The sequence below is a fragment of the Chiloscyllium plagiosum genome, chromosome 1 (genome assembly GCF_004010195.1).
Source record: "Chiloscyllium plagiosum isolate BGI_BamShark_2017 chromosome 1, ASM401019v2, whole genome shotgun sequence".
NCBI classification, from domain to species: Eukaryota; Metazoa; Chordata; class Chondrichthyes; order Orectolobiformes; family Hemiscylliidae; genus Chiloscyllium; species Chiloscyllium plagiosum.
In genome coordinates, this window is record NC_057710.1 from 28,295,587 (window position 1) to 28,308,839 (window position 13,253).

Consider the following 13,253-nt stretch of genomic DNA (forward strand, 5'->3'; position numbering starts at 1 on the left):
TGGGGAACCTTATCAAACGCCTTTCTAAAATCCATATACACCACATCTACCACTTTACCCTGATCCACCTCCTTCTCAAAGAATTCAATAAGGTTTTTGAGGCACGACCTGCCCTTCACAAAACCGTGCTGACTATCCTTGATCACATTATTCCTATCCAGATGTTCATAAATCCTATCCCTTACAATTCTCTCTAAGATTTTGCCCACAACAGAAGTGAGACTCACCGGCCTATAGTTACTAGGGTTATCCCTACTCCCCTTCTTGCACTGTGTAAAAAAAAGCTTTCCCCTCATGTCCATTTTCAAGCTTTCTCCTCTCATCTTAAAAAGGTCCCCTAGTTTTGAACTCCCTCTCCTGAGGGAAAAGACCTATATCTAAGCCACTCATGATTTTATAAACCTCAATAAGTTTATTCAACTTCCTAAACTCCAGTGAAAAAAGTCCCAGTCTCTCCAGTCTGTTTTTATATCTCAAACCTCCATTTCTGGCAACATCCTGACAAATATTTTCTGAACCCTCTCCAGTTTAATAACATCCTTCCTATAACAATGTGGCCAGAACTACACACAGTAGTCCAGAATCTTTTGTTTAAGTTATAAACTTGGTGCTTGACATGGATTGTTCGCAAAGTCTGTAATGATTATTGAAAAAGTCTGGTTGGGAACTACTGTGGTCAGATTTGAGGATTTTTGAAGGTTTTACCTTTACTGTGCTGTAAATAGAGATAGGGAGGCTGATTTAATTTGGTATGTCTCCGCATTCTAACACAAGGAAGAACATTGAAAACATCCAGCAATCAATGACAATTCATAATTTATAAGGTATCCATTCCTTGCTACAAACTGCAATACAGTAATTGTATTGTGCATTAAATTTACGTATTTTTTAGCAAGTTCTGCCTCATGAATGTAGATCATTTCAAGTTTATCTGCTGTTACAGAACAAAAAGAAAAACGTGCACAAACTAGATCAAGACAAGTTCAGCACTAATGGTAGGAAGTTGTGGATTTAAATTGTAGAACAGTCTTTCACTGCAGAAACATACCATAGAAATTGGTGCAAAAGTAGACCATTCAATGCATCTTTACTCAGATTAGTAGGGGTGTGGAACGCCCTGCCTGCAACAGTAGTCGACTTGCAAACTTTAAGGGCTTTTAAATGGTCATTAGTTCCACAGGTCGGCACAAAATCGAGGGCTGAAGGGCCTATACTACGCTGCAACGCTCTATGTTCTAAGACTGCTCTGCTCAATGAGATTGTGATTGATGATAGTCCTCAACTCCACTTTCCTGCCTTATCCCCTTAACTCTGGATTCCCTTACTGATTTAAATATCTCACCTCAGACTTGTGTATCTACAGGATAGGGTCACATTGAGTGAGACTAATTTAAAACAAAATAATTAGCTTCACTCATCTATGGTTATCTTTACTATTACTCAGCTTCTGATTTTAAAGATTATTTAAAACACGGTCGGTGTATGGGTTTGTAGCTCGGGTGCCAATTGTTGTTGTTGAACATACGTTTGCTGAGCTGGAAAGTTGATTTGCAGATGTTTCGTCCCCTGTCTAGGTGATATCTTCAATGTTTTGGAAACGCTGCTGTACTGTCTATTCTGGAATTTATTTGGTGCTGTTTCTGCTGCTTTCTATTGCTAGTGCCAGTTGTTCATTGTAGTAGCCGGTATACTGGGTCTAGGTCTATGTGCCTGTTGATGGAGTCCATGCTTCTAGAAATTCTCTGGCTGTCCTCTGTTTAGCTCGTCCTGTGATCATTGTGTTGTCCCAGTCGAATCTGTAGTCCTTGTCATTTGTGTGTGGCTACTAGGGACAGCTACTCGTGGTATTTAGTGGCTAATTGGTGTTAGTGAATACTAGTTGTTGTTTGCCCTATATAGTATTTTGTGCAGTTTTTTACATGGAATCCTGTAAATTACGTTAGTCTTGCACATGATGAGTATCGGGTCTGTTGTCATGGTAAGTTGTTGGCTGGGCATAGTTGTCTGTTTATGGGCTGTCGTGAATCCCAGTGGTCAGAGAAGTCTGGCGGTCAGTTCAGAGACTTTTTTAATGTAAGGTAGCGTGGCTGGTGAGTTAGGTCGGCATGTCCTTGTCGCATTGTGTGACTGTTAGGCATCTATGGATGAAATTGCAGCGGTATCCGTTCTTAGTGAATACTCTGTAGAGGTGTTGTTCTTCATCCCTTTGTAGTTTGGGAGTGCTACAGTGTGCTGTAGCCCTTTTGAACAGGATCCTAATGCAGTTTCTCGTGTATTTGGATGGTTGCTATTGTAATTCAGGACCTGGTCAGTGTGTGTGGCTTTCCTGTACACTTTTGTGGGGTGCATTCACCATTCTGTGTTCTTTGTACCATCACATCCAGGATTGGAAATTGATCATTGGTTTCCTCCTCTTTCGTAAATCTGATTCCTGTGATTATGGTGTTGATAATCATGTATATGGTCTCCATTTCTGTTTTCTTAATGATAACAAATGTGTCGTCTATATATCAGATCCAGAGTTTGGGTTGGATTTGTGGGAGGGCTGTTTGTTCCAATCTTTGCATCACTGCTTCTGCTATAAGCCCAGAGATGGATGAGCCCCGAAGTGTTCCATTGATCTGTTCATACATTTGGTTGTTGAATGTGAATTGTGTTGTCAAGCACAGGTCTAGTAGTGTGAGCATGCAGTCCTTGTTGATAGGTTCCCCGTTGTGTTGTCTGTTCAGTTTGTCCAGGAGGTTGGCTATTGTCTCTCTGGCTACAGTTTTGACAATTGAAGTGAACAGTGCCGTTACATCAAATGAGACCATTACTTCATGCTTATCTAATTTTATATTCTTGATGTTCTCTAGGAATTCTTGTGATGATTGTATGGAGTGTTTGGATCCGCTGCTAAGATGTTTTAGTTTTTGTTGAAGTTCTTTTGCCAATTTATGCGATGGCGTTCCCGGGAATATCACAGTGGGTCTCAGTGGTATGTCTACTTTGTGTAATCCATAAAATCTTAGGGTGTTGTCCCTTGTAGCCATACACAGTGATAACAAGGACCATAAATTTGAATGAGACATTGCAATGATCATAGGACAAGCTAAATGTAGGACAGCCAGAAGCATGGCACTCAGCTACAGACTCCATCAAGAAGCACATCGATCTAGATCCAATATACCAGCTACTACAACAAACTGGAACCAGCAACCAGAAGCAGCAAAAACTAAACCAAATAAATTCCAGTTGACACTTCACAGGAGGCTCCAAAGCACTGAAGATGTCACCTAGACAGGGGACGAAATGTCTACAAATCAACTTCCCAGCTCGGCAAACATACCCACAACCAAGACATTATATAAAACATATACAATTTGGCTTTGGACATCCTCATCTTAGTTAATTACATACCTCAATCGCTCTCAACTTGAATCTCAGCATCATATAACTCCAAACTAGGCTTTTAACTTCCCATCTTGTACATCACAAAGACTGAACAAATTTACAAATATCTGACTCCTGATAAATTTATGGCTCCAAGTTTATTTTAGAAAAGCATGCTTACTTCCCTCAAATTAATTTAAACAGCAAAAAATATGACATGCTCTCGAAACTTTCCCATAATTAATGGCACACTACAGCTTGTGTTTCACTTGTCAGTCAAAGCAGCAATATCTAATGGAATACTGTTTTAAGGCAAGTATAATCTCCCTCAAAACTGTGCAAATTCTTAATCTCAGCCTTAATTTTAACTGAAGGTACAGAGCAAAGGTTGGTGGCAGGGAAGGTTAAAAAGAAAAGCAGATTTTAGTCTGCAAAAGTTTAGCCCCACAACGAATATAACAAGCTGATCCATCCCTCTTCCTTTAGTGCTTTTATTAAGAATTATATTCATATTGAATTTGTAGCTTGGTGCAAGAGATTTCCTTATATCAATGTACCTAAAAAAGCTCCTTTCTCCAGTTGCCAAACACTCAACAATCAAAGGAACCTAAAGCCACTATTGTGTTGTGAATGATAAAATAAAGTGAACTGTATTGAGTTTAAGACCATAAGACATAGGAGCGGAAGTAAGGCCATTCGGCCCATCGAGTCCACTCCGCCAATCATGGCTGATGGGCATTTCAACTCCACTTACCCACATTCCCCCCGTAGCCCTTAATTCTTTGTGACATCAAGAATTTATCAATTTCTGCCTTGAAGACATTTAGCGTCCCAGCCTCCACTGCACTCTGTGCCAATGAATTCCACAGGCCCACCACTCTCTGGCTGAAGAAATGTCTCCGCATTTCGGTTCTGAATTTACCCCCTCTAATTCTAAGGCTGTGTCCACGGGTCCTAGTCTCCTCGCCTAACGGAAACAATTTCCTAGCGTCCACCCTTTCCAAGCCATGTGTTATCTTGTAAGTTTCTATTAGATTTCCCCTTAATCTTCTAAACTCCAATGAATACAATCCCAGGATCCTCAGCCGTTCCTCATATGTTAGACCTACCATTCCAGGGTCATCCGTGTGAATCTCCGCTGGACACGTTCCAGTGCCAGTATGTCCTTCCTGAGGTGTGGGGTCCAAAACTGGACACAGTACTCCAACCGGGGCTTAACCAGAGCTTTATAAAGTCTCAGTAGCACAACAGTGCTTTTATATTCCAACCCCCTTGAGATAATTGACAACATTGCATTCGCTTTCTTAATCACGGACTCAACCTGCATGTTTATCTTTAGAGAATCCTCAACTAGCACTCCCAGATCCCTCTGTACTTTGGCTTTATGAATTTTCTCACCGTTTAGAAAGTAATCCATGCTTCTATTCTTTTTCCCAAAGTGCAAGACCTCGCATTTGTTCACATTGAATTCCATCAACCATTTCCTGGACCACTCCTCCAAACTGTCTAGATCCTTCTGCAGCCTCCCCACTTCCTCAGTACTACCTGCTTGTCCACCTAACTTTGTATCATCAGTAAACTTCGCTAGAATGCCCCCAGTCCCTTCATCCAGATCATTAATATATAATGTAAACAGCTGCGGCCCCAACACTGAACCCTGCGGGACACCGCTTGTCACCGGCTGCCATTCCGAAAAAGAACCTTTTATCCCAACTCTCTGCCTCCTGTCAGACAGCCAATCCTCTATCCATACCAGTAGCTCACCTCGAGCACCATGGGCCCTCACCTTGCTCAGCAGCCTCCCATGTGGCACCTTATCAAAGGCCTTTTGGAGGTCTAGGTAGACCACATCCACTGGGTTTCCCTGGTCTAACCTACTTGTCACCTCTTCAAAGAACTGGCACTTAATTAACCAACACACATGATAAACTAGAAAAACCTGCACTCATCTCTAGAGCATCTGAACAACAAAAACACCTACATCGGACTCGTGCTCATCAACTACAGCTCCACCGTCAACACCATTATCCCCTCTAGACTGATCTCAAAGCTCTGTGACCTTGGTCTCGGCTCCGCCCTCTGCAACTAGATCCTCAGCTTTCTGACCCTCAGACCGCAATCAGTGAAGATAGATAACTGCATCTTCTCTAGAATAACACAATACTGGAGATTCCCAGGAAGCAGCCTCAGCCCCCTACTGTACTTCCTATACATCCACAACTGTTGCCAAATTTCGAACGAACACCATCTATAAATTCGCTGATGACACCACCATAGATGGATACCTAACAATGACGAGACAAAATACAGAAGGGAGATAGAGGGCTTGGTGATGTGGTGCAATGAGAATAACCTCTCTCTCTGTGTGTCAAAGAACTGATCATTGACTTCAGAAAGAAAGGAGGAGAACATGGCCCCATCTACAATAATGGAACTGAGGTTGACAGGGTGGAGAGCGTCAAGTTCCTTGCGTGATGGTAACCAATAATCTATTCTGGATTCCCACAGAGATGTGATGGCCAACGTGGAACAACAACACCTCTTCTTCCTCAGGCAGCTCAGGAAATTCAGCATGTCCATAAGGACCCTCACCAGCTTTTACCAATGCATCAGTGAAAGCATACTGTCTGGGTGCATAATGGCCTCTTATGGCAACCGCTGTGTCCATAACAAACTACAGAAGGTGGTGTGTACAGTCCAGGCCATCACAGAAGTCAACCTTCCATCCACGGACTCCATACACAGCTCGCTGCCACCTAAAGGCTGTCATCATCAAGGACCCATCACAGCCCGGTAATGATTTCCTACAATCACTTCTGTCAGGCAGAAGATACAGAAGCCTGAACACACGCACCAGCAAATTCAGGAACAGCTTCTTCTCTGTGCAATTTCACCTCTATGCTTCTGTCTTAAGTCTTTCTGATCTGAACATCCTTGCTTACTATGATCTGCCTGTACTGCTCATACACAAAGCTTTTTACTGTACTTCAGTCCGTAATCATAAATAATCAAATCAAAAACTATATACCTGAAATATCATAAGTTTACTGTGTTATTGCTATCTCCACGATGTCTCGAGGAGTCAGTTGAGGGTGAGAGTGAAAAGGCTCTTAGCCGTTAAATAATAACTTAAACTTAAATGATTTATGCTGTAAATAAAGTATAACAGTGATGTGTATACCGCTGCATCACATTTCTATTACTTAATGTGTGGTTTTACATTGATTACATGGACCTCTTGATTTATCAGAATATTTGATTAACCAGGTAAAAACAATAACTGCAGATGCTGGAAACCAGATTCTGGATTATTGGTGCTGTAAGAGGACAGCAATAAAATATTCCTGATGAAGGGCTTTTGCCCGAAACGTCGATTTCGAAGCTCCTTGGATGCTGCCTGAACTGCTGCACCACTAATCCATTATTTGATTAACCAGTATACTCCTAGTCCCATAGGTGCCCAGTTAATAAAGTGTGTGCTTTACCCAAACTGTTGATGCTAAGTGTGTGCAGGGCCTACCTCTCTTGCAACTGGAAATGAGGATCAAAAATAAACATGGTTGATGGCATGTGGAGGTGAAGTGATGCAAAACATATATTTTTACTAATTCTGAAGATTCTGTGATGCCTTTGTGGTCAAAAGACTAGGAAACACAAGGATGGTAACGAGAGTCACAATGCTTTTCATCCATAGCAAGTTCCATATGGTGAGCACCTCAAATAACCTCTCCTAAATCAAGGCTTTATGTGCTGAGCTTTGCTTAGAACTGTGGGCAGAGTTGCAAAGGTATGTGTTGAAGAATGCTAAACCAGACAGCTCAGTGTAGGTTGGAGTGGTCAGCATTAATTGGCAGACTGCCTCGGAGAAGGCAACTTTGATTCCAAACCCCGGCTATTGGTTAATTAGCCAGGTAATCATGGCTAACAACATGGAAGATCACAAACAACATCAATGGACTAGGATGGTGATATTAAGGGTCGATGAAGCTCTCGAGCATGCACAACAACTCATCCAAAAGAAACTCTAAAAATCAAACCTCATATCCTTTCAGTGCTATATTTGTAGCAAACATTGCACCAAAGTAGTGTTAATTGCCTTGGATGTGGGAGTGGGAGAGGCTCTGCACAAACTACAATCACTTAAATATACTCAATGTGTAGGTTATTCAGTAAAGCACCAATCAAAACATCATTGAAATTTTTTTAAAAGATGAACATTCATCTGTAAAAACAATGGGTGAATACATCACCGCAATTTCAACTTAAGTGTTTTCGAAAATTAACTAAAGTTTTTATTGAACTGTATAAAAAGATATTTAAATTTTGTGAAGATTTGTAGCTTGGAGCTGGTTAGACTGTTGGTCTGTTCGCCGAGCTGGTAGGTTTGTTACAAATAAAAAGATACTTGCGCAGATGACCATAAGCTCAAAGACACACTTTTAAAAAGCATCTTGCAAAAAGGGAAGAGAAGTGGAGAGGTTTAGGGAGGTTTAGGCCTCCAGAGTTTGAGGCCTAACTAAGTTAAAGTCACAGCTATCAATATTTGAATGAAGACAATCAGGATACTTAAAAGCTCAGAATCAGAATGGCATATATTTCAGAAGGATATAAGATGGAAGGAGATTACAAAGGCTGGCTTGGGGTGTGAGGCCAGACAGTGATTTGAAAATGAGACAATTTTAAACTGAAGGCATTAATGGACCTGGAGCAATACACATCAGGGAGCACTGGGGTAATGGAACATGACTACAATTAGATAACAATATTTGGATGTGCTAAGGTTAAAGGATGTATTACTAAATGATTAAATGAAAATGATTTGAGAAGATTTGTCGCTCAGGTTGATGATAAGTACATGAGTTAGTTTGCTGAGCTTGAAGGTTTGTTTACAGAGGTTTCGTCAGCGAACTAGATAACGTCAGTGAGAGTCTTGGGTGAAGCGCTGGTGGTATGTCCCGTCTCTCTATTTATAGGTCTTGGTTTCTTCAGGTGGATGCTGTTGTTTCCAGTCTTTTTTTCTTTTCAAGGGAAGGTATGTAGAATCTAAAACTACGTGTTTATTGATGGAATTCTGGTGAGAATGAGTGTCTTTGTTTCACCTGTCCCAGGATGTGTGTATTGTCCCAGTCAACAATATACCATGCAAGAACTGTAAAAAACACATCAAACAAACTAGCAGGAAACTTGCCATCAGGACACATGAACACCAACTGGGACAACACACACATCCGAAGACAGGTGAAACAAGGACATGCACGAGAATTCTTAGAGGCAACCCTTGAAAAAAATTGGGAAATGACTATACCCACCTTAAGAAACCAAAACCTCTAAATAGAGAGGCAGGACATACACCAGCTGTTCACCGGAGGACTCTCACTGATGTTACTAATATGGTGACGAAACATCTGACAACAAACCTTCCGGCTCAGCGAGCTAAGATACTTATTAAATAACAGGGATACCCCGATTATTCGAACATGGTGGGTGGGCACTATTTCGATCGGATAATTGATTATTTGATTAATCGATTTTCATCTGGGGCTCGGAGTTTTTAAAGTCTGCTCCCTGTTCAGGAGACTAGCAGCAGCACACAGCCACCGGCCCCGTCCCCAACCTTGTGCCACACCGGCCCCGTCCCCAACCTTGTGCCACACCGGCCCCGTCCCCAACCTTGTGCCACACCGGCCCCGTCCCCAACCTTGTGCCACACCGGCCCCGTCCCCAACCTTGTGCCACACCGGCCCCGTCCCCAACCTTGTGCCACACCGGCCCCGTCCCCAACCTTGTGCCACACCGGCCCCGTCCCCAACCTTGTGCCACACCGGCCCCGTCCCCAACCTTGTGCCACACCGGCCCCGTCCCCAACCTTGTGCCACACCGGCCCCGTCCCCAACCTTGTGCCACACCGGCCCCGTCCCCAACCTTGTGCCACACCGGCCCCGTCCCCAACCTTGTGCCACACCGGCCCCGTCCCCAACCTTGTGCCACACCGGCCCCGTCCCCAACCTTGTGCCACACCGGCCCCGTCCCCAACCTTGTGCCACACCGGCCCTGTCCCCAACCTTGTGCCACATCGGCCCCGTCCCCAACCTTGTGCCACACCAACCCCCCCACTCCGAACCCTGTGCCACACCGCCTCCTGCCCCCAAACCCAGCCCCATACACCCCCGCCCCCTCTTGGGGCAGCTGGACTGGACACCAACAAGACAGCTGCAGTTGCCTTTGCCTTTGTGGGGTAAGTCTCCAAGTAGCGCACGCGCAGACACAGACACGCGCGTGCAGCCACAACCACACACAACTTATTACTGCAACTTTTTGACAGGTTTCACCATTTCCACATACAGGACAATGTTGGAGAGATTATCTGGGGAAGTGGGGTTTAAGGTACACCCATGTAGAGCTCCAGGGAAAGTGTGGGGAGAGAGAGAGGGCGGGATGTTAGTCATTTGGAGATGGTGCCTGTTTAATTACTGTACACAAAAGACGCGATCACTGTTGGAAACACGGTTTTGATGTAATGTTTCCATCGGGACCTGGAGATCTCCTTCGGATAATCCGATTTTCGGATAATTGGTGCTTGGATAATCGAGGTTCTTCTGTAATGGCCTGAGTGACAGATTCAGAGGATACACTTCATGACTCATTTTCAGGCAAAGCATATGGGCCAACTAAGAACTCCATGTAGCTGAGCTGTTTTTCAATATTATAAGAGGTAAAAAGAAAATTTGATTTTAAATACAAATACCTGATTACTAGGTAGATGAAACCGTTGGTTCAATTCCACCTGGATCTTGAATGTGTCAAGAAACATGTCACTTAGAGACTGATGGATAACCACATTATGAGCATTTCGAACTGTTGTGTGCAGTTTCTCACGTAGTTCACCATACTCAGTTGAATTCAGTCTATAAATAAATAAAGACAATACAGACTGTACTTCAGTTCTTGATGTATTACAACTTTACTTAGTTTCTTTCTGCATCCACCACCCACTCTTGAAAATAATCTCCTTTTCACTTGTTGCAATTTAGTTCAGGGCAATGGGGGAAAGTGTGCTACAGAAAGGTAGAGGACAAAGTGCTTGTGTTAAGTGGAGGGAATCAGCAAACAGGCCCATAGGACAAGGTGATGTGGTTTCAAGTCTTAATCAGGATAACTAAATCCAGTTGTGATTGGACGCCATTACCCACCTAATGTCGAATGGCTTGATGTTCGGATTGATGCTGCACACTTGAATTGTGAGGAATTGTACAGGAGCATTCACGTCAGGACACAGCTCATGCTGTCTTGATTCAGTCAATGTGAGGTGAATGTCCTGCTGCTGTGCTATATGAACATGGTAAGTAGTCACCTTCATCACCCAGGTATCAGTGACAATTACACGGGCTCCTGCTGCTCCAGAAGCGAATTTATCAATCCTTCGGAACTCAGTATTAACAGAAGATGCCACTGCTCTCCAACCAGACTGTGGAAGAGCATAATGTGCAAGGCCTCTGGCTATTGGATGGTTGCCCCACTTATTTAAGGACCAATACAACACCATGAGGCTAGTAAAAGCCGGGATGAGCACAGCAGTCACTAAATAAATCAACCAACCCTCGCTTACTAGAAAGTAGAACTGCTTTTCACCAGAAGATGCAACACACATTCCTGCATAATAACCTGTAAGAAACAAGTGATAAGTGAGAAAAACATGCAATACATTTCAGTAAAGGGTCATTTAAAACCTATTCACATACTTGCAACAAATCACGAAAGGTACCCTCAATCATTTTACCGCAACTACAGCTTGATCTGATAAAAGCTTTATATTCATATAGCATCTTATCCTTTTGTTTTTGAATTGCATTGCAAATTTGTTACCAAATATGACAACCTTTTGTGCATAAAATGAATAAATCAGTCAACTTTCAGGCAAGATTGGTTGAGGGGTAAATATTACTTATATCAGGAGAAACAACTACTCTAAGTGGACGTGATCACATCTATGCTACTAAAATAGACAGCACTACGGCTTAACGGTTCAAGGGAGGGTGTGGACATTGTGAGAAGTAATGAAACACTCCTTAAATACTGCACAAACCAAAGGAGTGACTCAGCTTGGGTAAAATGCCATGACTGAAACTTTACTTTCTGATTCTCTTTGAATTGCAAAAATAATCTTAACAGAAACACAAAGCAAGTTGGTCACATTTGCAAATACTACTAATTGGAATCTGAAGAATTAATCAAAGATCTATCTAAATAGTTAGGTAAAATTTGCAATCAGAGTGATACTAAATTTTAAGTCAACACCTTCAAGATATTGTCCAGAAGGAAGAACAACTTATTCAATGAGTGCTGGTGGACTGCATAGAAGACTGAAAACGATACAAGACTTAAAAGCCATGTCATCACAACGCATAACAATGCAATCAAATAGAGTTGTATTACCAAATAAATAAAAGGTAAAATATTTCAGAAGCTAATATTGAGGTCAAGCAACTTCAGTGGACAGAGAAAGTGAACCTTTCAGATCAACTATCTTTTAATTTAATTCTTGATTAAGCACAAGCCTGTGGTCTTTATACTGAAGGAAGTAGTGCAGTTTTGGGTTAGGTCACACCTCAGCTAACGTGTTCAATTCTGTTAACAAGGCACATAGGAAAATTCCCCACACTCTGGACACAATTACGTGAAGGAGTATTGTCACAAGAAAAAGAGTAAGGAAAGGCCTGAAACATTGAGACTACTAGGTTTATAAGGAAGCAAATTAGGTTTTAAAAAGCCTAAAATTTATAACTAAAAGGTGATCAGGTGAAGAGAAAATTAATTTGGAATACTAACTCAGGCTAGATTCCATACTATATAAAGCAGTATAAATCAGATCTACTGAAGATCAATCCTTAAGAGTTAACAATGTGAGGCAGGGCACTAGTGACAAAATGTTATGAATGCTGTGCCATCTTGCCCCCTTAATATTTCCTGCGCATATGTTGTGTTTAAACCTACCACTACCACCGAGGCAAGGAAGGATGAGCTAAATTAGTACAAACATACTGTAAACCAGGTAGAGTATAAATCCGATAAAAATATTCGGCTCCAGTAAATTCATTCGAAATTTATAAAACCCTGCTCGCTGGATTACCAGCGCTTCTACAACCCATTACCATCCTGAAAACTGCTGCCTTGTTGGCATCAAAGAAGAGAGGGAGTTTAGACACGGCCTGAAGTTCAGAAAGTTGATGTTGACAGCATTCCCAATAATTGGGAACATTCGCGAGTGGCGAAATCCTACCCAACTTCCCAGGCTCACAACACACAAACAAATCAGAGGGAGCTTCGTTCACTCCCCCACATGAAGCCGGGGCCGCTCTGCCCTGACCTAGCGGTAACAGCGAATGCACAGTGACAGTGGCGGCCGTCCTGCGGATGTGGTAGTGAATGAAGGCCAGATCCTCACTGCCCAGCTGCTCAGACATCAGGTCCTGAACCGTCACCCCCGCCGAACGGAACTCGGTCGGAGTGAAAACAAAACAGAAGGAAAGGACAATGTAAAAGAGACTGAACACTGCTTCAGGGCTGTCCATTCTCGGCTCGGCCAAACTGTCGCCGCTGGAGACACGGATATCCGGTTCAAACCTCGCCACAAGCCCCGCCCCAGCAATGGCCCCGCCCCCAACCCCGCCCCGCCCCAGCACCGGTCCCGCCCCCAACTCTGACCCCGCCCCCCCAGCCCATTGTGCCGGAATGGGACAATGTATCCATTGGTGAGGATCTCCCGGTTGTGCTTCAGTTTGTGGGAACAGAACCATACAAGGACAGGAACTTGAAAACAGAATGATGGGTTAACTAAACCTCACTGAAGTCGAGAGTGTGTCGCTGCAAAAGCGCAGCAGGTC

General features: G+C 43.0%; 1 protein-coding gene across 2 annotated transcripts in view; it reads right to left on the reverse strand.

The window, feature by feature from the left end:
- Positions 1–12,998, reverse strand: part of tmem129 (transmembrane protein 129, E3 ubiquitin protein ligase) — a 20,516-nt gene extending 7,518 nt beyond the window's left edge. The window contains exons 1-3 of one of the 2 annotated variants that reach the window (XM_043710228.1): positions 12,737–12,998; positions 10,563–11,034; positions 10,118–10,277 (exon numbers count right to left, since the gene is read on the reverse strand). In XM_043710228.1, coding sequence (XP_043566163.1) covers positions 10,118–10,277; positions 10,563–11,034; positions 12,737–12,941 — 837 coding nt within the window. In that variant the 5' untranslated portion in view covers positions 12,942–12,998. Of the gene's footprint in view, positions 1–10,117; positions 10,278–10,562; positions 11,035–12,649 lie in introns of both variants that reach the window. The other variant, XM_043710148.1, reaches the window with a different exon arrangement.
- Between the last annotated feature and the right edge of the window lie 255 nt (positions 12,999–13,253).